Source organism: Ranitomeya imitator, chromosome 2 (assembly GCF_032444005.1).
Source record: "Ranitomeya imitator isolate aRanImi1 chromosome 2, aRanImi1.pri, whole genome shotgun sequence".
Taxonomy (NCBI): domain Eukaryota; kingdom Metazoa; phylum Chordata; class Amphibia; order Anura; family Dendrobatidae; genus Ranitomeya; species Ranitomeya imitator.
This window is the reverse complement of record NC_091283.1, coordinates 311,798,458-311,823,161: the sequence shown is the minus strand read 5'-3', so window position 1 is coordinate 311,823,161 and position 24,704 is coordinate 311,798,458. Positions and strand designations below refer to the sequence as shown.

Sequence of the window (24,704 nt, the reverse complement as noted above, 5' to 3'; positions counted from 1 at the left end):
TATACAGGAGGAGATGACACACAGGTATATAATATATACAGGGGAGATGACACACATATATACTATACAGGGGAGATGACACACAGGTATATGCTATATAGAGGAGGAGATGACATACAGGTATATACTATATACAGGAGGAGATGACACACACATATATACTATATACAGGGGAGATGACACACAGGTATATACTATATACAGGAGGAGATGACACACTGGTATATACTATATACAGGGGAGATGACATACAGGTATATACTATATACAGGGGAGATGACACACAGGTATATACTATATACAGGGGAGATGACACACAGGTATATACTATATACAGGAGGAGATGACATACAGGTACATACTATATACAGGGGAGATGACACACGTATATACTATATACGGGAGGAGATGACACACAGATATATACTTTATTCAGGAGCAGATGACACACAGATATTTACTATACACAGGAGGAGATAGCACACAGGTATATACTATATACAGGAGGAGATGACATACAGGTATATACTATATAAAAGAGGAGATGACACATAGGTATATAGAGGAGGAGATGACATACAGCAGGTATATACTATATACAGGGGAGATTACATACAGGTATATACTATATACAGGAGATGACATATAGGTATATACTATATATAGGAGGAGATGACATACAGGTATATAGTATATACAGAAGAGAAGACATACAGGTATTTACTATATACAGGAGGAGATGACATACAGCAGGTATATACTATTTACAGGGGAGATGTCATACAGGTATATACTATATACAGGAGATGACATACAGGTGTATACTATATATAAGGGAGATGACAAACATGTATATACTGAGGGGAAAATGAGAGGTGTGAGGTGAAAATGAAAATGTGGGCAGCACGGTGGCGCTGTGGTTAGCACAGCAGCCTTGCAGCGCTGTAGTCCTGGGTTCAAATCCCACCAAGTGCAACATCTGCAAAGAGTTTGTATGTTCTCTCCGTGTTTGCATGGGTTTCCTCCGGGCACTCCGGTTTCCTCCCACATTCCAAAGACATACTGATAAAGAATTTAGATTGTGAGCCCCAACGGGGACAGTGATGATAATGTGTGCAAACTGTAAAGCGCTGTGGAATATGTTAGCGCTATATAAAAATAAAGATTATTATTATTATTTATTAAAAGCTGTGAGTGCAAAATGAGAGGAGTGAGGGAAAATAGTGGAGTGATCGGAAAATGACAGATGTGAGGTCGAAATGACAAGTGTTAGGGGGGAATGAGAGGAGTGAGGAGGAAAATAAGAGGAGTGAGGGGGAAAATGAGAGGTGTAAGGGAGAAAATGAGAGATGTGAGGGGGAAAATGAGAGGCGTGATGGGAAAATAAGAGCAGTGAGGTGCTATAACTCACCACAGATATTTACTATGCCCAGGCAACGCCGGGCTCTTCAGCTAGTATATATATATATATATATATATATTAGAAAGGAAATGTGTCATCTTTAACTTTAGGCCTTTTAGACAGCATTTAATCTTTAACTTAACTGTTCACAATAAAAGCAAAAAATATCTTTTACAATTGGGATAACTTTCAGTTTAGCACTTAGCAGCACATCTGCACTTTTATTATTTCCATTTTTGCACAGTAACATTGCATACACTAGTCCCATATTTTCATTTTTCTTTTTAATTTTTTTTTATTAGGTTTTGTATTAAAAACTGGGATTAGGGAAATGAGGGAGGGGAAGGGTTAACAGTGGACATTGAAAGGGATCAATGAAATTAGAGAACCCTAATAACAGTCTCTAACAAACAAATACTGATTTGCAATTTGAAGAATGTTGTACGTAGATGTCATACTTAAATGTATACAATTCCGAGGAAAGAGGCACAAAATGGCAATTTTAATCCTTAAATTTGCTGTTCCAGATCTTCCATTTCTTAGAATATTTGCAAACACTGCTATTGTTAGCCGCAAATCTCCATTCCAGAGCGCTATGTTGGTGAATTTTGTCCAAAATATCTGAGAATTTGGATGTTTCGGATTTTTCCACCAGAATGCCAATGCATTTTGACAACTAGAAGGATCTGTATGATGACATTTCTAACCGAGGGTTCAAATTGCTCCATGTCAAGGGAAAGATGCGCCCTTTGAGGGGTGATCACAAAGTTTTCAGAAAAGGAATTAATATGGCGTGATACCTGGAACCGGAGATTTTTTATTTTCGGACGACCAAAATATAAGTGAAAGAGAAGAGATTACCCTGTTGTCCGCAGTCTCTCCAACATAAGGGAGAGTTCCTGGTTTATATGTGACAATCTGATGGGCGTTAGATACCTTCTTGTCATTATTAGTAGGACTCCTGGAATGCCATTGATATGTTTGACTGGTATGTGTTTTTTATAGCAATGTCCCATGTTCAGTTCGCAAGTCTGTACCAAGGTCGGACTCTCACCTCTTCATATATATGTTTTTAGCACTAACATTGTCCTTGATGAAGTAACTATATAGGTGACTTCGGCTCCAAACATTTTTATTGTTTAGGTTGCACAGCAGTAAAGAACGGATTTCAAGATTCAAGGCTTTACCGTCAGGAGTTTTTGTATACTGTCCTATAGCACAGTAAAAAGGACCAGTTCAGAAGAGGGTAAGTTGTATTAAATGTAAGGAATTTAATCCCATTGTGAATATTCCCAATTCTCTTAATGCCAGATTTTTTCCATAATTCGGTCAGAGGGGGGTTAAATATTAAAGCTAATAAGTGTAGAGGAAATTTCGTAATTTGTTCAATTTTATTAAAGTTTTTGTATGGTTTAACCAATGTTCTCCAGGCAGAGATTTCAGATTAAAAAATGGGATGTGATGGTTCCTTTTGTGATTTATGGAGCAGGAAATTGAAAAAAGTTCCCGAACAGAGTCGATATTACTGACATCCCTCTCCAGGCAAAACCAAGAGGGGTGCACCTTGTTGTTATTAAACCAGTGGCAGCTTTGCTTGACTAATGAAGCCAAGTAGTGCACGTGCACATTTGGCAAACCTGCCAGGTCTGCGGTAAGCATCCCATATTTACATGGTCCAGTCTGTCTGCATTGGCTTTTTGCACCTTAATGTAACATATACTGTGACAATGATGGATCATTATTGTTAATTATCGGGATACGGTCTTTACATTAGCAACAAGAGGATGTTTTATGGATATTATTTTGATGCATATTGAATATCTATTTTATATATTAATATCCGCTTGCTCCTTATATGTACTATGAATTAGCAAAATGGACAACTATTGACATGTTACCTTATTTATTGGTATGAATAACCTATTGGTATTTGTTGTCAGTATTGATATATCCGACATTGTTGCTTAATATACGGTACCTGTGTTATTTTTCCCTCCATATGGAGGTCTTTATAGCCCTGTTTATTTTTTTAAAGGTTTTTAATTTAATATAAATAAAAATACATTTTTATACTTCATCATGCTGGAATCACTTTGTGTCTGTGGGCAATTGCACCTTAACGGATATTGTTGTTGAAATATAAGGATATGATACCTACCCAAAGAGTCTGTTATCTCCTTGACAAACTGGAATGGGACAGGGCTACTTACCATCGTGATGACGCCAGCTTTTTTGGTAGAACACATCGATTTGAATACATGTGGAAAGTTTTTGCGTTGGAAGACTGGTTGGCGGTCAATTGCCACTTTAACCTCCTGCAACCATACAAGATCAGCATGGCTGTGGTTAATTTCTTTCCATACAGCAAATCTCTTATTGGGGCTATTGAGACCACTAACATTGTATGACAAAATATTCATTAACAAATAAAAGACAATGCATTAATAGTAAAGGAAAAAGGGAGAAAAAAAAATACAGTCTACAATTGGCCTTTTAACGTGTGCTAAAACAGTTTAACTTACAAACAATAGGAGTTCTCTTGGAGGACTCCAAACCAGTTGGTGTCTCACCTTAAGGTACCTTCACACATAACGATATCGTTAACGATATCGTTGCTTTTTGTGACGTAGCAACGATATCGTTAAGGAAATCGTTATGTGTGACAGCGACCAACGATCAGGCCCCTGCTGGGAGATCGTTGGTCGCTGAAGAAAGTCCAGAACTTTATTTCGTCGCTGGACTCCCTGCAGACATCGCTGGATCGGCGTGTGTGACACCGATCCAGCGATGTCTTCACTGGTAACCAGGGTAAACATCGGGTTACTAAGCGCAGGGCCGCGCTTAGTAACCCGATGTTTACCCTGGTTACCAGCGTAAAAGTAAAAAAAAAAAAACAGTACATACTTACCTACCGCTGTCTGTCCCCGACGCTCTGCTTCTTTGCACTCCTCCTGCACTGGCTGTGAGCACAGCGGCCGGAAAGCAGAGCGGTGACGTCACCGCTCTGCTTTCCGGCTGACCGGCGCTCACAGCCAGTGCAGGAGGAGTGCAGAGAAGCAGAGCGCCGGGGACAGACAGCGGTAGGTAAGTATGTAGTGTTTGTTTGTTTTTTACTTTTACGCTGGTAACCAGGGTAAACATCGGGTTACTAAGCGCTGCCCTGCGCTTAGTAACCCGATGTTTACCCTGGTTACTGGGGACCTCGGGATCGTTGGTCGCTGGAGAGCTGTCTGTGTGACAGCTCTCCAGCGACCAAACAGCGACGCTGCAGCGATCGACATCGTAGTCGGTATCGCTGCAGCGTCGCTTAGTGTGAAGCTACCTTAAGTGTGGGGAAAAAAAAGCAACCCAAAAATTTGTGGCTAAGATCCCACAAAGACACTATTGTTCAGAGTTTGATTGACAATATAAAGGGAATGTTTTCCCCTCCTAACCCTTAAGGTACCGTCACATTCAGCGACGCTGCAGCAATATAGACAACGAGCCGATCGCTGCAGCGTCGCTGTTTAGATCGCTGTAGAGACGTCAAACACGGCAACACCAGAACGATGCAGGAGCGATCCAGTGACGTTCTTATCGTTCTCGCTGGTTGTTAGCTCCATGTAAAAACATTGCTGGCATCGTTGCTTTTGCTGTCAAACATGACGAATCACGCCGACCTGACGACCAAATAAAGTTCTGGACTTCCAGCTACGACCAGCGATGTCACAGCGGGATTCTGATCGCTGCAGCGTGTCAAACACAACGAGATCGTTAACCAGGACGCTGCAACATCACGGATAGTTGTCGTTCTTGTTGTAAAGTTGCTTATTGTGAAGGTACCTTTACCCTTAAATGCTGGTTCTTCCATAAGAAAATTTATAAACCTTGAACCCTCTTGGGGTGAGTTAATTGAGTAATTTTTGTTGTTATACCAAACCAGGAGCTTTGTGGGGAAACCCCACCTATAGGGAACCCTAAGTTCTCTGAGTTTTGAAGTCACTTCTTTGAAGGACCTTCGTGCGTCCATGGTTGCATTTGAGAAATCTGAGAAAATCTTACTATTTTTATATGGTTCAGGAAAGGAGCCCCTCTCTCTGATGCTTTTTAAAATAATTTCTTTGGTTTCAAAAAAATGAATTCTGAGGATGGTATTTCCTGGTTTATCCTGTGGAATCCCATGAGAACGCGGGAGATGGTGGATACGGTCAATATTTAGTTCCAAATCTGACAAACTGGGTACCAATTTCTTTAATAAGTTTCTCTTGTAGCCTGAGAGATCATTTTGAGGAACTGATTCTGGTATGCCTCTAATCTTTAAATTGTTCCTCCTGTTATGATCTTCCAGATCCAGATTTGAGGTCTGTTTGGAAAGATAAATGGTATCCTTCTCCACCAGAGTCAGCCTTTTTTCATTTTTTCGAACCTCTGATTGAAACTACTGCATGCCTCCTGGAGAGACAGCTTGTGTCTCAAACCCGATTCTCATAGAGTTACTGAAGGATTTAAAGAGGCCAGCCAAAAATCCCTCAGTAACTTGTTTACTGGAACCGAGATATTCATCTAGGTTACCTGAGGGAATTGGGGCTGCTGTTGGTGAAATGGAGGCAGCGTGATCATTTTTAATCCTCTGTTTCTCTGGGCTATTAGGTGAGTAATCGTCTGAAAAGCTATCTGACTCATCTGTAGAAGGGTTAGCATTATTCTCTTGGTCACTAAGACCCTTTCTTTTATGCGATTTAGAGGTGTCCATTTCCCCTGTAGGTATCACAGATGGCATCAGTGGTTTGGTGTCTTCTTTAGTGTCACTTTTGAAAGAAAGTGAGCTGGGATTTGTTTTAGTTGTTGTTTTTTTTTTGGGCCAATCCCTCCTTTTATTGTCTTATTATATGTCGGGATTAGTGTTGAGCGATACCTTCTGATATCCAGAAGTATCGGTATCGGATTGGATCGGCCGATATCCAAAAAATATCGGATATTGCCAATACCGAAACCCGATACCAATGCAAGTCAATGGGACACAAATATCGGAATGTAAATAAGCCCTTTCTGTCCTTCTACATCCTGTTCCGGAGGAAGGAAGAGTGTGGGCGGTGCGTGGGTGGACACTGTGCATGTGTGTGCGCGGGCGGTGTCTGTGCGGGCCTTCCGGGGCTCTGTGCGGGCCTTCCGGGGCTCTGTGCTGGCCTGCCGGGGCTCTGTGCGGGCTGCCGGGGATATGTACGGTCTGTCGGGAATCTGTACAGGCTGCCGGGGCTCTGTGCGGGCTACGGGGGCTCTGCGGTCTGCGGGGGGTCTGTACGGGCCTGCCGGGGCTCTGTGCGGGCTACCGGGGCTTTGTGCGGGCTGCCAGGGGTCTGTGCGTGCCGGCCGGGGGCTCTGTGCGGGCTGTCGGGGCTCTGTGCGGGCTGCTGGGGCTCTGTGCCGGGTGCCGGGGCTTTGTGCGGGCTGCCGGGGCTTTGTGCGGGCTGCCGGGGGTCTGTGTGTGCCTGCCAGGGGCTCTGTGCGTGACTGCCGGGGGCTCTGTGCGGGTATGTAGTTTAGTTATGAAGATTTTAGAATAATGCAATGAATACACAGCCGGGCGTGACTAATTAACGAAGCGTGGTTCAAATCCCACAGACTGCGCCTGTCGCTGATTGGTCACGCCCAGCCGGCCTTGACCAATCAGCGACGCGGGATTTCCGTGACAGTGGAACAGACAGATAGACAAACAGACGGAAGTAGACCTTAGACGATTATATATATACTAGATGGTGGCCTGATTCTAACGCATCGGGTATTCTAGAATATGCATGTCCACGTAGTATATTGCCCAGCCACGTAGTATATTGCCCAAACACGTAGTATATTGCCCAACAACGTAGTATATTGCCCAGCCACGTAGTATATTGCCCAGTCACGTAGTATATTGCCCAGCCACGTAGTATATTGCCCAGTCACGAAGTATATTGCCCAGTCACGTAGTATATTGCCCAGCCACGTAGTATATTGCCCAGCCACGTAGTATATTGCCCAGTTACGTAGTATACAGCACAGAGCCATGAAGTCTATTGCACAGCGACGTAGTATATTGGCCAGCCACATAGTATATTGGCCAGCCACATAGTATATTGCCCAGTCACGTAGTATATTGCCCAGCCACGTAGTATATTGCCCAGCCACGTATGTCACAGGTTAAAAAATAAAAAATAAACATATATTCATCTTCCAAGGGCCTCTTGTAGTTCGGTCACATGACCATGACGTCATGGCAGGTCATTCTCATGCAGGCGCGCAGGACCTGTGATGACGTCGCGGTCACATGACTGAGACGTCACGGCAGGTCGTTCTCGCGCAGGCACTGTGATGACGTCGCGGTCACATGACCGTGACGTCATGGTAGGTCCTTCTTGCGCAGGACCTGTGATAACGTCGCAGTCACATGACCGTGACGTTACGGCAGGTCGTCTTCGCGCAGGCGTGCAGGGCCTGTGATGACGTCGCGGTCACATGACCATGACATCATGGCAGGTCCTTCTCCCTTACCATCCTTGGCACCGGAACCTGCCGGAGGTCACCGGAGCATCGCAAAAGTTGAGTATATAATGATTTGTTATTTTTTAAAATTATTTTTAACATTAGATGTTTTTACTATTGACGCTGCATAGGCAGCAAAAACTTGGTCACACAGGGTTAATAGCAGCGGTAATGGAGTGACTTACCCGCGGCATAACGCGGTCCGTTACCGCTGGCATTAACCCTGTGTGAGCGGTGACTGTGGGGAGTATGGAGCGGGCGCTGACTGCAGGGGAGTAGGGAGGGACTAATCGGACTGTGGCCGTCGCTGATTGCTCGCGGCAGTCATGACAGGTAGCTGGCGAGACCAATCAGCGACTTGGATTCCATGACAGACAGAGGCCGCGACCAATGAATATCCGTGACAGACAGAAAGACAGAAGGACAGAAAGACGGAAGTGACCCTTAGACAATTATATAGTAGATATATATATTAGATGTAGAACTAAATACTTTAAAATAATAAATCTCATATGTTTCCCTTATTAGCTCCAGTAATTGTATTATTACACAGGATTTTTATGATGTTACATCGGCTCATCTTCTTCTCATTCAGGTCTCTACAATATCGGATCCTCTCAGTGAAGATCTTCTATATAAGAGAATTTTCATGATTTACCCATCAAGATAGATATGGACAGAGACAAGATGGCGGACAGGATATTACATCTCACCCTAGAGATCCTCTTCCGGCTTACTGGAGAGGTGAGAGATTCTGATGACGTCTAGTGATGAGCGAATATACTCGTTGCTCGGGTTTTCCAGAGCACGCTCGGGTGGTCTCCAAGTATTTGTAAGTGCTCGGAGATTTAGTTTTCATCGCCGCAGCTGAATGACTTACATCTGTTAGCCAGCTTGAATACATGTGGGGATTCCCTAGCAACCAGCCAACCCCGACATGTACTCAGGCTGGCTACGAGATGTAAATCATTCAGCTGCAGTGATGAAAACTAAATCTCCGAGCACTTACAAATACCCAGAGACCACCCGAGCGCGCTCGGGAAAACCCGAGCAACGAGTATACTCGCTCATCACTAACAACGTCACATTTCATCATTCTTATCTATGGGAAAAACAAATGGACAGAACTGGAGAGGTGAGGACTCTGGAAATGTCTGTAGTGAGATTTATTAATGTGTCTCTCCATAACCAGGATTACACGGTAGTGAAGAAGACCTCTAGTGAGCGCTGTCAGGACCCTGTGTCTGAGGGATGGGGAAGACTCCTGAGTCCAATCACGGGGGCCCCACCTCACTTCCTGATACATGAGGACATCAATGACCAGAAGATCCTAGAACTCACCTACAAGATGATTGAGCTGCTGACTGGAGAGGTGACACTGCTGGGAATGTTGGGACGATTGTGACTTGTAGGATCGCTACTTCCAACAGGTGGCGCTATAGAGTTTAAGTCCTCTTTTTCTCTGATGAGGCAATTTGCATGTTAAATTTCCCAGAGGAGCATTGGACGGCGAATAAGCCTCCTTACCTTGACAAGCCAGAGCTGGTATGTCACTCTCCACAACGAGAAACCTTACCCCTTAGATCCTAGTCCAGGGCCTCTCACCTAGCCAGATTAGTTCTCATGCTTCGCAATGACGAGGGCCAACAGCCCGAAACACCGTGTCTGCGAATTGAGATACTGATCTGGCTTTTATCCTAAATCATATTGCACGACTCGTTAAAGGGTTGATTGTGACTTGTAGAATCGCTGCTTCCAACAGGTGGTGTTTTAGAGTTTATGTCCTCTTTTTCTCTGAAGAGGCAATTTGCATAGGGACATTATAGAGTAACTCTATGAAGGGATTGGGGTGATGATGGTATCATTGTATGTGTCAGGTTCCTATAAGGTGTCAGGATGTCGCTGTCTATTTCTCCATGGATGAGTGGGAGTATTTAGAAGGACACAAAGATCTGTACAAGGACGTCATGATGGAGGTTCCCCAGCCCCTCACATCACCAGGTAATAGACAGGACTAAATACACACGGCCTATAATTATCTGTATGTGAAGAATGAATTCAGTCCCTGTATGTGTTTCCTCCAGATCTATCCAAAAAGAGGACAACACCAGAGAGATGTCCCCGTCCTCTTCTGCCACAGGACTGTAAACAAGAAGATCCCAATGTTCCTCAGGATCATCAGGTAGATGGAGAGAAGGTGTCATGAGATCTCCCCTATGATGTGTAGATGGCTGTGAAGGTCTTGTGCTCAGTCTTGTTTTATCCACCAGTATTATATGTTTTATACTTGTGTAATGAGAACGGTGGAGATGGCAGGATTAGAGCTCATCATAGATGTGACTTCTCCATCTGTCTGTAACTTTTACAATATTTGTTTCAGGGTGAAGATCTGACCCATATTAATACTACAGAGACATATGTGAGGGGTGATGAGCGGTGTAAAGAGGAGATTCCTACATATGACTACCCAGGTGAGTAGTAACCACTAAATGCAGAGAAGTGACAGATTATTCTCAGTCACCGTCTGTGGCTGCTTTATCAGTGGTGTAGTCCGGCCATATCACAATCGTGTGATCACCATTTTGCCTCTAGACCTCAACATTCTCCTCCACCCAAAACTGTTCAAATGACTTTGGGCATTGAAAGCCCTTTTATATAGAACATACAACCTGGAGGATCCAACTACCCCCTGGGATTAGAAGATGCTGACCATTACTTGCCCAGATCTGTAAACTACAAAGCCAAATGACTGCGTACGTAGAATGTGCTGATAAGTTAGAGAATCACTTGAAGAAAAGTATTATGATGGGCCTGTAAGAGAAAGCGGAGGGTAATGATGCTGTTGGCTTCCTAGAACCCTGATATCTTATCGGATGAATCTATCTTCTCTCCCTTCTGTGTTGCTGAATGTGATCATATGGTCCCTACAAGACGAGGTCCAGTCTTTCTGGCCAAACTTCACTTTTATGGTCGACAACATTAAATGTGCAGTGAGGCCAAGTGTGAATTTCTGTACGATAGCAGCAGAGTTTCCCTTTATCCTGACTTTTCAGTTTGTATTAAAACTAACTAATTTCAAGATGGATTGTGATAAACTACAGGAAAACCATTACACCTGTGCCATGATATATCTCTAAGCTGTATGTGGCTGATGGCTGTAATATACATTTATTCACGCCTACAGGAGATGTGTTGGCATGGCTCGAGCTCTGGTTTCATGGATTCACTCCATGTCATAAATTACATTAATTTCGATTCTAAGAAATTCATATTACTGCATAATCTTTCCTGAAATGGGGAGCAATATTATTTTCTCTAATCTTCTGGTCAGGACTCACAGTATCTCCAATTGTCCACCATAAATTAATGCAACTCTGGTTTAATTTTAATTATATAATTCACCAGTAAATATACAATCAGAAATATCAAAAATACAGACTCAAAAGGATCAATCAAATATGAGGAGAACATGAGTCAAAATGTATCTCAAAATATAAATGTTTCATTAAAGGTAGACATTTACCACATAGATTAAATACAAATATATATATTTGGATATAATAAAAGAGTGTGATCCCAAAAGAAAGTAACAGACTGTTTTCATCAAATACTCGAGGGGGCATATTTTATCTCCAAGATCTTTCATTGGATTTTGGTTAATTGGTTAATTACTATGCCCAAATGCTTACATTTTTTAACTAATTTCAAACCAAATAACACGGGTACTGTTATATTATCCACTATTGACATGACTACCGATTTGCTCCAATTAATTTTAAGACCCGGCAATTCTCCAAAGCTATTAATAAGGTCGATCGCTCTAGGAAGGGACTGTCCAATCTTATCCAGGAAAAGTACCAGGTCATCAGCATATAATCCTACCTTGTCCACCCTAGAATTTATGTCAATTCCCTCCACCAAATGGTCTTGTCTAATTTTAAGTGCAATTATTTCGATCGCCAGTGCAAAGAGCATTGGGGATAGTGGGCAGCCCTGTCTGGTCCCCCTACTCAGATTAAAATATTCCGATAATACCCCATTTACCAATATATTAGCTCTCGGCATGCGATATAACAATTCAATCCATTTGCAAAATTTAGAAAAACCAAAACAAAAACCTTGTGTCCTATCAGATTAAGGATAAAACATAATATTTGTTGTTCACTTTAAAACATTGAACATACAATCAACATACAGACAACAGTGCTAGACTGAATCTATCCCTCACACTGTTAGTGCTGATTAACCCTGCCTTAAGGTACCATCACACTAAGCGACGCTGCAGCGATACCGACAACGATGTCGATCGCTGCAGTGTCGCTGTTTGGTCGCTGGAGAGCTGTCACACAGACAGCTCTCCAGCGACCAACGATCCCGAAGTCCCCGGGTAACAAGGGTAAACATCGGGTTACTAAGCGCAGGGCCGCGCTTAGTAACCCGATGTTTACCCTGGTTACCATTGTAAATGTAAAAAAACAAACACTACATACTTACATTCCCTGTGTCTGGTCACGTCCCTCGCCTTCAGCTTCCCGCACTGACTGAGCGCCGGCCGGAGAGCACAGCGGTGACATCAGCGCTGCACAGCGTGCTTTACGGCCTGCCGGCGCTCAGTCAGTGCGGGAAGCTGAAGGCGAGGGACGTGACCAGACACCGGGAATGTAAGTATGTAGTGTTTGTTTTTTTACATTTACACTGGTAACCAGGGTAAATATCGGGTTACTAAGCGCGGCCCTGCGCTTAGTAACCCGATGTTTACCCTGGTTACCAGTGAAGACATCGCTGGATCGGCGTCACACACGCCGATTCAGCGATGTCAGCGGGTGATCAGCGACAAAATAAAGTTCTGATCTTTCCCCAGCGACCAACGATCTCCCAGCAGGGGCCTGATCGTTGGTCGCTGTCACACATAATGATTTAGTTAACGATATCGTTGCTACGTCACAAAAAGCAACGATATCGTTAACGATATGTGTGACGGTACCTTTACAGCGGAGGTTGGCACCCTACAAAATATACGAGATAGGCGTCCCCGCTTGTCGGCGGCTGTCCCTGATGCTCCTATTTGCCAACTATGAACACTGTGATTAAATTAAGCCACCGTTCTGACATAACCGGAAAATGAAATGGACAGTGGTTGCCTATTTTCAGTTAAATAGTAGATGGCAACCATTAGACTGTGTGAGAGAGAGTGAAAGACAAGATAACAAAGTGCAACCTCCAAAGGGTGCCAACCTCCGCTGTAAGGCAGGGTTAATCAGCACTAACAGTGTAAGGGATAGATTCAGTCTAGCACGGTTGTCTGTATGTTGATTGTATGTTCAATGTTTTAAAGCGAACAATAAATATTATGTTTTATCCTTAATCTGATAGGACACAAGGTTTTTGTTTTGGTTTTTCTTGGTTGTTTGAACCTTGGTTCTTCTTCTTTTTTTTTTTTTTGGTTTTCCATTTGCAAAATTTAACAGAGAAACCAAATTTCAGAAGCACCCGTTGCAGAAATTTTCATTCTAATGAATCAAAGGCTTTTGCAGTATCTAAAGAAGCTATTGCCCAAGGTCTTTTATATTTATGGGCTATCTGCGGCCGAACCTGCACTCTTCTCATATTAGAGGAGGTAGATCTTCCTGGCATAATACCAGTTTGGTCCTCATGTATAATGCCCAATATTACTGCCTTCAGTCTATTAGCAATAAGTTTCGTAAGAATTTTATAGTCAGTATTGAGCAAGGATATGGGACGATAAGAACCACACTCCTCAGCAGGCTTGTCAGGCTTTGGAATCACCACAATAGTGGCATCATAAAAGGATTGGGAGAGCGAGTGTCCTGCAAGTTCCTGGGCATATCATCAAGTCCGGGAGTTTTCCCATTATAAAGGGACATGGCTGCCTCCCGGATTTCCTCCAAAGTGATATCCCTATCCAAGAATGTCTGGTCCTCACAAGAAAGTTTAGGAAATTCAATCTGGTCTAAATGCTCATCAATTTCTTCCACAGTGTGGTTCAATTGAGAATTATACAACTCTATAAAGTGCTCTTCAAATCAGTTTGCAATTTGGTTAGACTTGAGCAATGGGGTCCCTTCCCTCGTGTTAATGGACATAATGGATGGGGACATTTAATTTTGTTGGACTACATATGCCAGAAATGTGCTGGATTGGTTCCCTAGTTCAAAATAAGTTTGTTTGGTAAAAAAAAGTTTTCTCTGGGCTTTTTCCCGTAAACATAACAAATATTCCCTCCCCTTCCCAAGCCATTTATGCAAAGAATTTTCAGAGTGGTTGTTAATATATTCGGTTTCTAATGATTTACATTCCTCAGCAAGCTGTTCGCCAACACAGGATTCTCTTTTAATGTACGAAATTGTGGATTTAACACATCCCCTCAAATATGCCTTAAGCGTGTCCCATAACACTAATGCATCAGGGAAATCAGCATGATCTGTTATAAAGCCATCTAGTTGGTCTATTATTCTATCTTGCTCTCCAATAAGGGATAGCCAGAATGGATGTATATGGAATCTCTTATGTCTACCAGGACCTCCCAGATGAAGGCTCAACATCAATAGAGAGAGATCTGATACTGCCCTAGGAAGGTGCTCAATTTCACGTAGATGCGATAATGCAGCACTATTTCCAAATGCATGATCAATTCTGGATAAACAGCGAGCGGCTAACGTACAGCAAGAAAATTCTTTCTTAAAAGGATGCTGTTGTCTCCATAAATCAATCCAGCCTATCTCCGCTATAAAAGCACCCAACACGGTAGCATCTTGGCTGCCGGGCCTAGAATTTGCAGCACTCATTCTATCCAAATAAAGATTAAGAATCATATTGAAATCTCCCAGGCATAATATCTTAGCATCCGGATATTGTGATACAAAAATCATCGCCTGGTGGAGTACTTCCATCTTGGCTGGAGGGGGGTTGTTGATATTGAGCAGTATGTAAGGGACCATATCTATAAATGCATATAAAAAAATGAATCTTCCTTCCGAATCTTTCTTAATCGCTTGGACTGACCACCTCAACGTCCTGTGCACCATAATAAAAACTCCCCTGGAATAGGACGTATGTGTAGCATGTTTCTGCCATTGTCTCCAAGGCTTATTTGTCCTGAATACAGTATCTGGTGTCAAATGAGTATCCTGAAGACATATTATCTGTGCTTGCGTTTGGCGTATCTGAGAGGATACCATATTCCGTTTCCTAGCACTCCCCAACCCTCTAATGTTCCACGACAGGAGTTTAAGTGATGCCATGTAGACTTCGTAGAAAATCTTTACACAGGTTAGTATTCACTTTTGGATCATTCAGCTCCATCACATACAAACCATCCAATCAAATGAAATTATAGATGCAATGCTGAGTCTTATCTGAGATTCCAAATAAACTAAGAATTATGGACCAATGGTGGCCATAGAAACAAAACAAGAGATGCCCGTGAATTTCTCCAAACTGAAGCATAGACATAAGTGAACTCATCATATTCTCCTCCATTTATCCGAACCACTAATAACAAATATAACGGATTTAATGCATTGTTAGGTGTCGAGTTCCCGCCGCTGCACAGGAGGAATCTCGAACCATGTCTGCTGCGGTCTCCCATTCTACATCCGCTGTAGTGGAGCCTGCTCATCGGACACGTCGGTCCCAGTGTCTGGCTCAGCCTGATACTGTGCGGATGGTTACTGCTGCCTTTCCAGGCTCTCCCTTTGTAGCCAGCACTGGTCAGCGGCGAGCAGGCTTTTCTCTGGGACAAAGTCCTGCTTTGCACATACTGAGCATGCCCACGGGAGGACCTCTCATTGGAGGTCGGGGGTCACACGCTCAGGCCCTGTAGCAGCTCCTATTGGTCCTCCAGGAATGCCCTGAAAGAGCTGTGTGAGACTGTAGCGCTGGGACTGTACACTCAGGCAGGCAGTTAGCGTCAGTGGGGGCAATTAGCCGTTGGCTTGCTTGCACAACCCTAGTTAGGGTAATAGTTTTGTGTACGGCGTGATTCTGTGAGGCAACAGAGATCACTTTCAGTTCACATGGGGTGAAGCTTAACCCACGTGTGAGCTCAGAGTTTATCCGCCATTACTTTGCAGCAGATATCTCTGCACGGTGGACCCCGGGCTGTGAATGCACCTTGTTGCTTCCTACCTATACTCGGTGCGTTCCGCTAGCCCTAACATGCATACCCATAAAGTACCTCTCTCCACTCCCCCCTTCATCTCTCATCAATCCTCACCACAGGGAGACATTACCAACATACAATATTGTTGGTCCAACCACTCAGCTTTTGCCAAACCCTTAGGGTAGCCGAGTTTTCGAACCAGGAAAAGTGGCATTAACACCCGCAGAGATGAGCGCCCCACCACACTTCCATTTTAAAGGGAACCTGTCACCTGTATTTGGCGGGACCAGTTTTCGGTCATATGGGCTGAGTTTTCAGGTGTTTGATTCACCCTTTCCTTACCCGCAGGCTGCATGCTGACCGCAATATTGGATTGAAGTTCATTCTCTGTCCTCCGTAGTAATTTCCTGCGCGAGGCAATCTTGTCCTATTGTGTAAAGGGAGCATAAATCACACTGACCCAGGCCACACACCTGCTCATACATGCTGCCACCACTCACCGAACACATGGGCGATGAGTCCCGGAAATATTACTACTACTGTCCGCCAATCATAAGGATCATACAGTTTAAGGCTATGGATTCTTTAGAACATACAAGGTTCAACTTCTTAAAGTTTTATGCTTTAAAACAAAAAGATACAGTGCTTATAATAAAAAAGGTATAAAAATATGGTAATAAAGAGACCTACAAATATGCAAAACGGTTATAAAAATAACAGGAGAAAACTTACAGAAAATAGCTAACTTTGTAGTCTGCTTTCTGCTCCCTGAGGGTAGGATGAATATGGACTGGAACACATCAGCTTGGCTGACCCCCAATATGTAAACAACTTTGTACTCGTTCAAGCCTAATTTATAGTGATACTCTGGAGGTCAAATTTCTAGATCAGCCTCTCGGGTAAAAATTATACTTGCTTGTTTTTGATTGGACTACGGGCGCTCCCCCAATGAATATATTATTTCCTCTGAGAGTCCCCGTGCAAAAGTTTCTCATGGATAGGTAGTGTTAGGCTGTAATTGACATCTCTCTTCAAAGAGCTAGGAGGTGTCAAATGTTTCCCTTTCTTTTTGGTTCCCAGCACGACCCCCTGGTGAGATTTGGAGACAGTAGACTGCCTTCTCAGATACATATGTTGTGACCTTTGTGAGGCCTGTAAGTCTCAGGACAGATGTTAGACTACTGCTGGTTACACATATAAACCTATGCATATTTCACTGCACACATATATACCTTTACATATTTCGCCACAGTCAGTTTTCGATTACAGTAGTTAATGTCCAAAATACTCTGATTTATCCTCTTCCTGCAGTCAGTTTTGTGTTCCTAATGAGGCCCCATTTTTAAAATCTGACGTGTGTCACTTTATGTGGTGATGAGTTTGGAATTATTCGCAAAGGATAATAGAAAACAAATGGACCTTACAAATTATTTTCCAACTTCGCGTAATACTTTATGTACTGTTGTACACTAATGTCTAGGCACATGGTATTAACATGATATTGCCCACTCATTAAACAAACATTATAATTTGGACCAAGATCTCAATTAGAACTTAAATATACCAAAAAGAGAACCAGAGTATAATCCAAAATATTTAATTTTTATTAACCCCTTTCTGACATTAGACTTACTATCCCGTCGAGGTGGGGTGGGCCCCTATGACCACCGACGGGATAGTACGTCATATGCGATCGGCAGCACTCACGGGGGGAATGCGGCCGATCGCGGCCGGGTGTCAGCTGCCTATCGCAGCTGACATCCAGCACTATGTGCCAGGAGCGGTCACGGACCGCTCCCGGCACATTAACCCCCGGCACACCGCGATCAAACATGATCGCGATGTGCCGGCGGTACAGGGAAGTATCCCTGCGAGCTTCCCTGAGCCCCCAGCAGCAACGCGATATGATCGCGTTGCTGCGAGGGTCTCCCTACCTCCCTCCCTGCTCCAGGCCCGGATCCAAGATGGCCGCAGCATCCGGGTCCTGCAGGGAGGGAGGTGGCTTCACAGAGCCTGCTCAGAGCAGGCACTGTGAAGCCTGCACTGCTCTAAGTCAGATCGGTGATCTGACAGAGTGCTGTGCAAACTGTCAGATCACCGATCTGTGATGTCCCCCCCTGGGACAAAGTAAAAAAGTAAAAAAAAACTTTTTCCAAATGTGTAAAAAAAAATTAAAAAAAATATTCCTAAATAATGAAAAAAATATATATATATTATTCCCATAAATACATTTCTTTATCTAAATAATAAAAAAAAACAATAAAAGTACACATATCTAGTATCGCCGTGTCCGTAATGACCCCACCTATAAAACTGGCCCACTAGTTAACCCCTTCAGTAAACACCGTAAAAAAAAAAAAAACGAGGCAAAAAACAACGCTTCATTATCATACCGCTGAACAAAAAGTGGAATAACACGCGATCAAAAAGACAGATATAAATAACCATGGTACCGCTGAAAACGTCATCTTGTCCCGCAAAAAACGAGCCATGATACAGCATCATCAGCAAAAAAATAAAAAAGTTATAGTCCTGAGAATAAAGCGATGCAAAAATAATTATTTTTTCTATAAAATAGTTTTTATCGTATAAAAGCGCCAAAACATAAAAAAATGATATAAATGAGGTATCACTGTAATCGTACTGACCCGAAGAATAAAACTGTTTTTTCAATTTTACCAAACGCGGAACGGTATAAACGCCTCCCCCAAAAGAAGTTCATGAATAGCTGGTTTTTGGTCATTCTGCCTCACAAAAATCGGAATAAAAAGCGATCAAAAAATGTCACGTGCCCGAAAATGTTACCAATAAAAACGTCAACTCGTCCCGCAAAAAACAAGACCTCACATGACTCTGTCGACCAAAATATGGAAAAATTATAGCTCTCAAAATGTGGTAACGCAACAAATATTTTTTGCAATAAAAAGCGTCTTTCAGTGTGTGACGGCTGCCAATCATAAAAATCCGCTAAAAAACCCGCTATAAAAGTAAATCAAACCCCCCTTCATCACCCCCTTAGTTAGGGAAAAATTAAAAAAATGTATTTATTTCCATTTTCCCATTAGGGTTAGGGCTTAAGTTAGGGTTAGGGCTAGGGTTAGGGTTAGGGTTGGGGCTACAGTTAGGGTTGGGGCTAAAGTTACGGTTAGGGTTTAGATTACATTTACGGTTGGGAATAGGGTTGGGTTGTGGTTAGGGTTACTGTTGGGATCAGGGTTAAGGGTGTGTTTGGATTAGGGTTTCAGTTATAATTGGGGGGTTTCCACTGTTTAGGCACATCAGGGGCTCTCCAAACGCGACATGGCGTCCGATCTCAATTCCAGCCAATTCTGCGTTGAAAAAGTAAAACGGTGCTCCTTCCCTTCCGAGCTCTCCTGTGTGCCCAAACAGGGGTTTACCCCAACATATGGGGTATCAGCGTACTCAGGACAAATAGGACAACAACTTTTGGGGTCCAATTTCTCCTGTTACCCTTGGGAAAATACAAAACTGGGGGCTAAAAAATAATTTTTGTGGGGAAAAAAAAGATTTTTTATTTTCAAGGCTCTGCGTTATAAACTGTAGTGAAACACTTGGGGGTTCAAAGTTCTCACAACACATCTAGATGAGTTCCCTGGGGGGTCTAGTTTCCAATATGGGGTCACTTGTGGGGGGTTTCTCCTGTTTAGGTACATTAGGGGCTCTGCAAACGCAATGTGACGCCTGCAGACCATTCCATCTAAGTCTGCATTCCAAATGACACTCCTTCCCTTCCGAGCCCTCCCATGCGCCCAAACAGTGGTTCCCCCCACATATGGGGTATCAGCGCACTCAGGACAAATTGTACAACAAATTTTGGGGTCCAATTTCTCCTGCTACCCTCGGGAAAATACAAAACTGGGGGCTAAAAAATAATTTTTGTGGGAAAAAATTTTTGTTTTATTTTTACGGCTCTGCATTATAAACTTCTGTGAAGCCCTTGGTGGGTCAAAGCGCTCAAAACACATCTAGATAAATTCCTTAGGGAATTTCCAAAATGGTGTCACTTGTAGGGGGTTTCAATGTTTAGGCACATCAGTGGCTCTCCAAACGCAACATGGCGTCCCATCTCAATTCCTGTCAATTTTGCATTGAAAAGTCAAACGGCGCTCCTTCCCTTCCGAGCTCTCCCATGCGCCCAAACAGTGGTTTACCCCCATATATAGGGTATCAGCGTACTTAGTACAAATTGTACAACAACTTTTGGGGTCCAATATCTTCTCTTACCCTTGGGAAAATAAAATTTGGGGGTGAAAAGATAATTTTTGTGAAAAAATAAGATTTTTTATTTTTACGGTTCTGCATTATAAACTTCTGTGAAGCACTTGGTGGGTCAAAGTGCTCACCACACCTCTAGATAAGTTCATTAGGGGGTCTACTTTCCAAAATGGTGTCACTTGTGAGGGGTTTCAATGTTTAGGCACATAAGGGGCTATCGAAACGCAACATGGTGTCTCATCTCGATACCAGTCAATTTTGCATTGAAAAGCTCTGTCATGCGCCCAAACAGTGGTTTACCCCCATATATGGGGTATCGGTGTACTCAGGACAAATTGTACAACAACTTTTGGGGTCCATTTTCTCCTGTTACCCTTGGTAAAATAAAACAAATTGGAGCTGAAGTAAATTTTTTGTGAAAAAAGGTTAAATGTTCATTTTTATTTAAACATTCCAAAAATTCCTGTGAAGCACCAGAAGGGTTAATAAACTTCTTGAATGTGGTTTTGAGCACCTTGAGGGGTGCAGTTTTTAGAATGGTATCACACTTGGGTATTTTCTATCATATAGACCCCTCAAAATGACTTCAAATGAGATGTGGTCCCTAAAAAAAAAATGGTGTTGTAAAAATGAGAAATTGCTGGTCAACTTTTAACCCTTATAACTCCCTAACAAAAAAAAATTTTGGTTCCAAAATTGTGCTGATGTAAAGTAGACATGTGGGAAATGTTACTTATTAAGTATTTTGTGTGACATATCTCTGTGATTTAATTGCATAAAAATTCAAAGTTGGAAAATTGCGAAATTTTCATAATTTTCGCCAAATTTCCGTTTTTTTCACAAATAAACGCAGGTACTATCAAAAATTTTTACCACTATCATGAAGTACAATATGTCACGAGAAAACAATGTCAGAATCACTGGGATCCGTTGAAGCGTTCCAGAGTTATAACCTCATAAAGGGACAGTGGTCAGAATTGTAAAAATTGGCTGTCAAGCAACACTGAATGGAAAGCACCAGCTAAATAAAATGCATAAAGTGCCGTTAAATGTAAACAAAACTTTGCGCTATAATGCAAATAGTTAAGACAGCATTCCTTGTAAAACTACAATTATCTTGGGCAAAAAAAATGCCCTAATGTCTGCAGTATGGTGTAATATTATTATACAGTAAATGGTATGTACCTTTAAGAAAATTTCTTTAAGCTTACACACTAATGCCAATAAGACCCTTATTCATGGCTTTATCAATATCCTGGTATTAAACCAATGAACTAAATATAACTAGTAGAGGACATTGCCAATTGGGAAAACCTAGAATGCAGACATTAAAGTGTGAAGGAAACTTACATATAAGCCAGTGCAATTGCAGTCACCCCAACGCGCGTTTCGTGGTTACTTCATCAGGAGGCGTGTGATGATATATTATAATATTACACCGGGCACATAGCAGTGTTCAGAAGGGACGGAGCACCATTTAGCTATTTGAATGCAGATCTAGCGGGAATAGTTTGCAGACGCAATGTATTGGGTCACCTGGCAGCTCATAAGATGTCCACCATGAACATGCTTGGTACTATCTTTTCTGCTTTCCTTATCCCAAGGATTGCCTTGCTCAGCATTCTTTAACACCTTTACATTACACTGGGACCCCTAGGCTTGGGCCATGGTGTTACCTGCTATTCTGTGGTGTTAGATGGCAAGAAGAATAGTCAGGTAGCTGGGTCAGAACCAGAAGGACAGAATACAGAATCAAAAGACACAAGAGTAGTCAATAAATGGGCCACAGTCACAACAGGAAACAAAAACACAAGCTGCAAACTGAGCACAGAGGACTGAACCAGAGGACAACAACGCTGTATCTGGCAGATTCCGGCAATATGCTTTGAGCTTTAGTAAGGTGTGGTACTTTCCAATTGGCTGAAGTAGGGAGCAGATTACTCCAGCTGGACAGCAGAAACAGATCCCAGATGAGATTGGGCACATTCCATTTAATAAATTCACTGAGGGTTATAATCTATAGGAAAAGTGAATATTTTGACTCCACAGTCACTTTCCGGAAACTAACAAACAGTGGATGTTTGTGTGTGAAAATGACACATTTGCCATTTTATTGTCCAACACATAGTGCACAGATTGTGCTCCAGGAGACACACACCGTAAATTAAGTGGATTCTTCTCACTATAATATTGCTAAATACAGGGATCCCAAATGTTGTTTGAGCACACTGCAAGTCAGAAGTGAAATTGGATTTTTCTGGATTGGTTTATGGAAACCTTGTTGCTTTCCAACAGCCTTTGAGCCACTAATAGTGTGCGAACCTCTGTTTTCCCATGAATGGACCTGAATGGAGACTTGTTTTTTGTGAGATGAGAATTGGTTTTATTTTTGCCTACGTAACATTGGTTTCTTTTTGTTCGATATTTGGGAGGCAGAATGAACAAACAATTGAACACCACGCACTACTGGTTCACCCAATAAGTTTTTTCTATTAGACTGTGAACTGTCATTGTCTTGGTAAATAATTAAAGTTTTTTGTACATGTCTTACCATTTTTACGGACAATTTAAGTAGAAATGTTCAAAAATATAAATCTCAAGGATATTTTATTAAAAAATTTTTTTTTTTATCTTAACAGATGACAGTACCAGGAGATTAGAGGGACATCTGGCATCTTCAATTTTTAAATCTGATAATCTTGAGATCCTACAAGTTACAACTTCTGATTCATTACTGACTACTAAGGAAAATCAAAGTCACAAAAGAGGCATTAAAAAACAAACAGCTCCTAAAGCAAAGAAGTCATTTTCATGTTCAGAATGTGGGAAATATTTTACACTGAAATCACATTTTGTTAACCACCAAAGAACTCACACAGGGGAGAAGTATTTTTCCTGTTCAGAATGTGGGAAATGTTTTAACCGGAAATCGGTTCTTGTTAAACACCAGAGAACTCACACAGGGGAGAATCCTTTTCCCTGTTCAGAATGTGGGAAATGTTTTAACTGGAAATCGGTTCTTGTTAGGCACCAGAGAACTCACACAGTGGAGAATCCTTTTCCCTGTTCAGAATGTGGGAAATGTTTTAACCTGAAATCGGTTCTTGAGAACCACCAGAGAACTCACACAGTGGAGAAGCCTTTTTCGTGTTCAGAATGTGGGAAATGTTTTAACCAGAAATGGGTTCTTGATAGCCACCAGAGAACTCACACAGGGGAGAAGCCTTTTTCTTGTTTAGAATGTGGGAAATGTTTTAACCGGAAATCGGTTCTTGATAGACACCAGAGAACTCACACAAGGAAGAAGCCTTTTTCCTGTTCAGAATGTGGAAAATATTTTAACCGGAAATCGGTTCTTGATAACCACCAGAGAACTCACACAGGGGAGAAGCCTTTTTCCTGTTCAGAATGCGGGAAATGTTTTAACCGGAAATCGGTTCTTGATAGACACCAGAGAACTCACACAAGGAAGAAGCCTTTTTCCTGTTCAGAATGTGGAAAATATTTTAACCGGAAATCGGTTCTTGATAACCACCAGAGAACTCACACAGGGGAGAAGCCTTTTTCCTGTTCAGAATGCGGGAAATGTTTTACCTATAAATCAGATTGTGCTCAGCACCAGAAAATCCACACAGGGGAGAAGCCTTTTTTTTGTTCAGAATGTGGGAAATGTTTTAATCGGAAATGGGTTCTTGATAGCCACCAGAGAACTCACACAGGGGAGAAGCCTTTTTGCTGTTCAGAATGTGGGAAATGTTTTAGCCGGAAATGGGTTCTTGATAGCCACCAGAGAACTCACACAGGAGAGAAGCCTTTTTCCTGTTCAGAATGTGGAAAATATTTTAACCAGAAAGCGCATCTTATTAGACATCAGAGCAGTCACATAGAAGAGAAGCCTTTTTCATTTTCTTAATGTGCAAAATATTTTCTTGGAAATCAGCTGTTAATAAACATCAGAGATGTCACAGAGGGGAGAAGCCTTTATGTTCAGAATGTTGGAATCATTTTAACCAAAATTGATCTTCTTAAAGGGTTTCATTGTCCTCACCAACGACGACTCATCAGGAGACTTTATTTAATATCTATAATATAATGCTGGGAGCATCACTCTGTCCGTAGCCTTTATAGACGCGCCAGTGCAGTCTGTACCCACAGAGTTATGCATCCGGGGATGAGGATTGTGGCCGAGAAGATCGCGGTATGCGTAAGCATTGAACGCATACCACGATCACTGGCACAACAACCTACCTACCCGACAGTAGCGTAGCTACCGGGGGGCAGAGCGGGAGATCGCCCTGGGCCCGGTGCTCAGAGGGGGCCCACCAGGAGCTACGCTACTGTAACTGTATTGGCGTGCACAGCGCGCCGATACGGTTACATTCTGCAGCAGAGCAGGAAGAATTGATATCCCTGCTCTGCCTCCCGGCTGCTATGGGCCCCTGAGCA

General features: G+C 42.5%; 1 protein-coding gene across 1 annotated transcript in view; it reads left to right on the top strand.

Annotated features, from left to right (window-relative positions):
* LOC138663405 (oocyte zinc finger protein XlCOF22-like) overlaps nucleotides 1-24,221 on the top strand; it is a 32,508-nt gene extending 8,287 nt beyond the window's left edge. The window contains exons 2-8 of the mRNA XM_069749594.1: nucleotides 2,546-2,648; nucleotides 8,496-8,644; nucleotides 9,093-9,272; nucleotides 9,778-9,901; nucleotides 9,985-10,082; nucleotides 10,281-10,371; nucleotides 22,898-24,221. Of these exons, the coding sequence (XP_069605695.1) occupies nucleotides 8,573-8,644; nucleotides 9,093-9,272; nucleotides 9,778-9,901; nucleotides 9,985-10,082; nucleotides 10,281-10,371; nucleotides 22,898-24,171 (1,839 nt within the window). The 5' untranslated portion in view covers nucleotides 2,546-2,648; nucleotides 8,496-8,572 and the 3' untranslated portion in view covers nucleotides 24,172-24,221. The remainder of the gene's footprint in view (nucleotides 1-2,545; nucleotides 2,649-8,495; nucleotides 8,645-9,092; nucleotides 9,273-9,777; nucleotides 9,902-9,984; nucleotides 10,083-10,280; nucleotides 10,372-22,897) is intronic.
* Nucleotides 24,222-24,704: the final 483 nt, after the last annotated feature.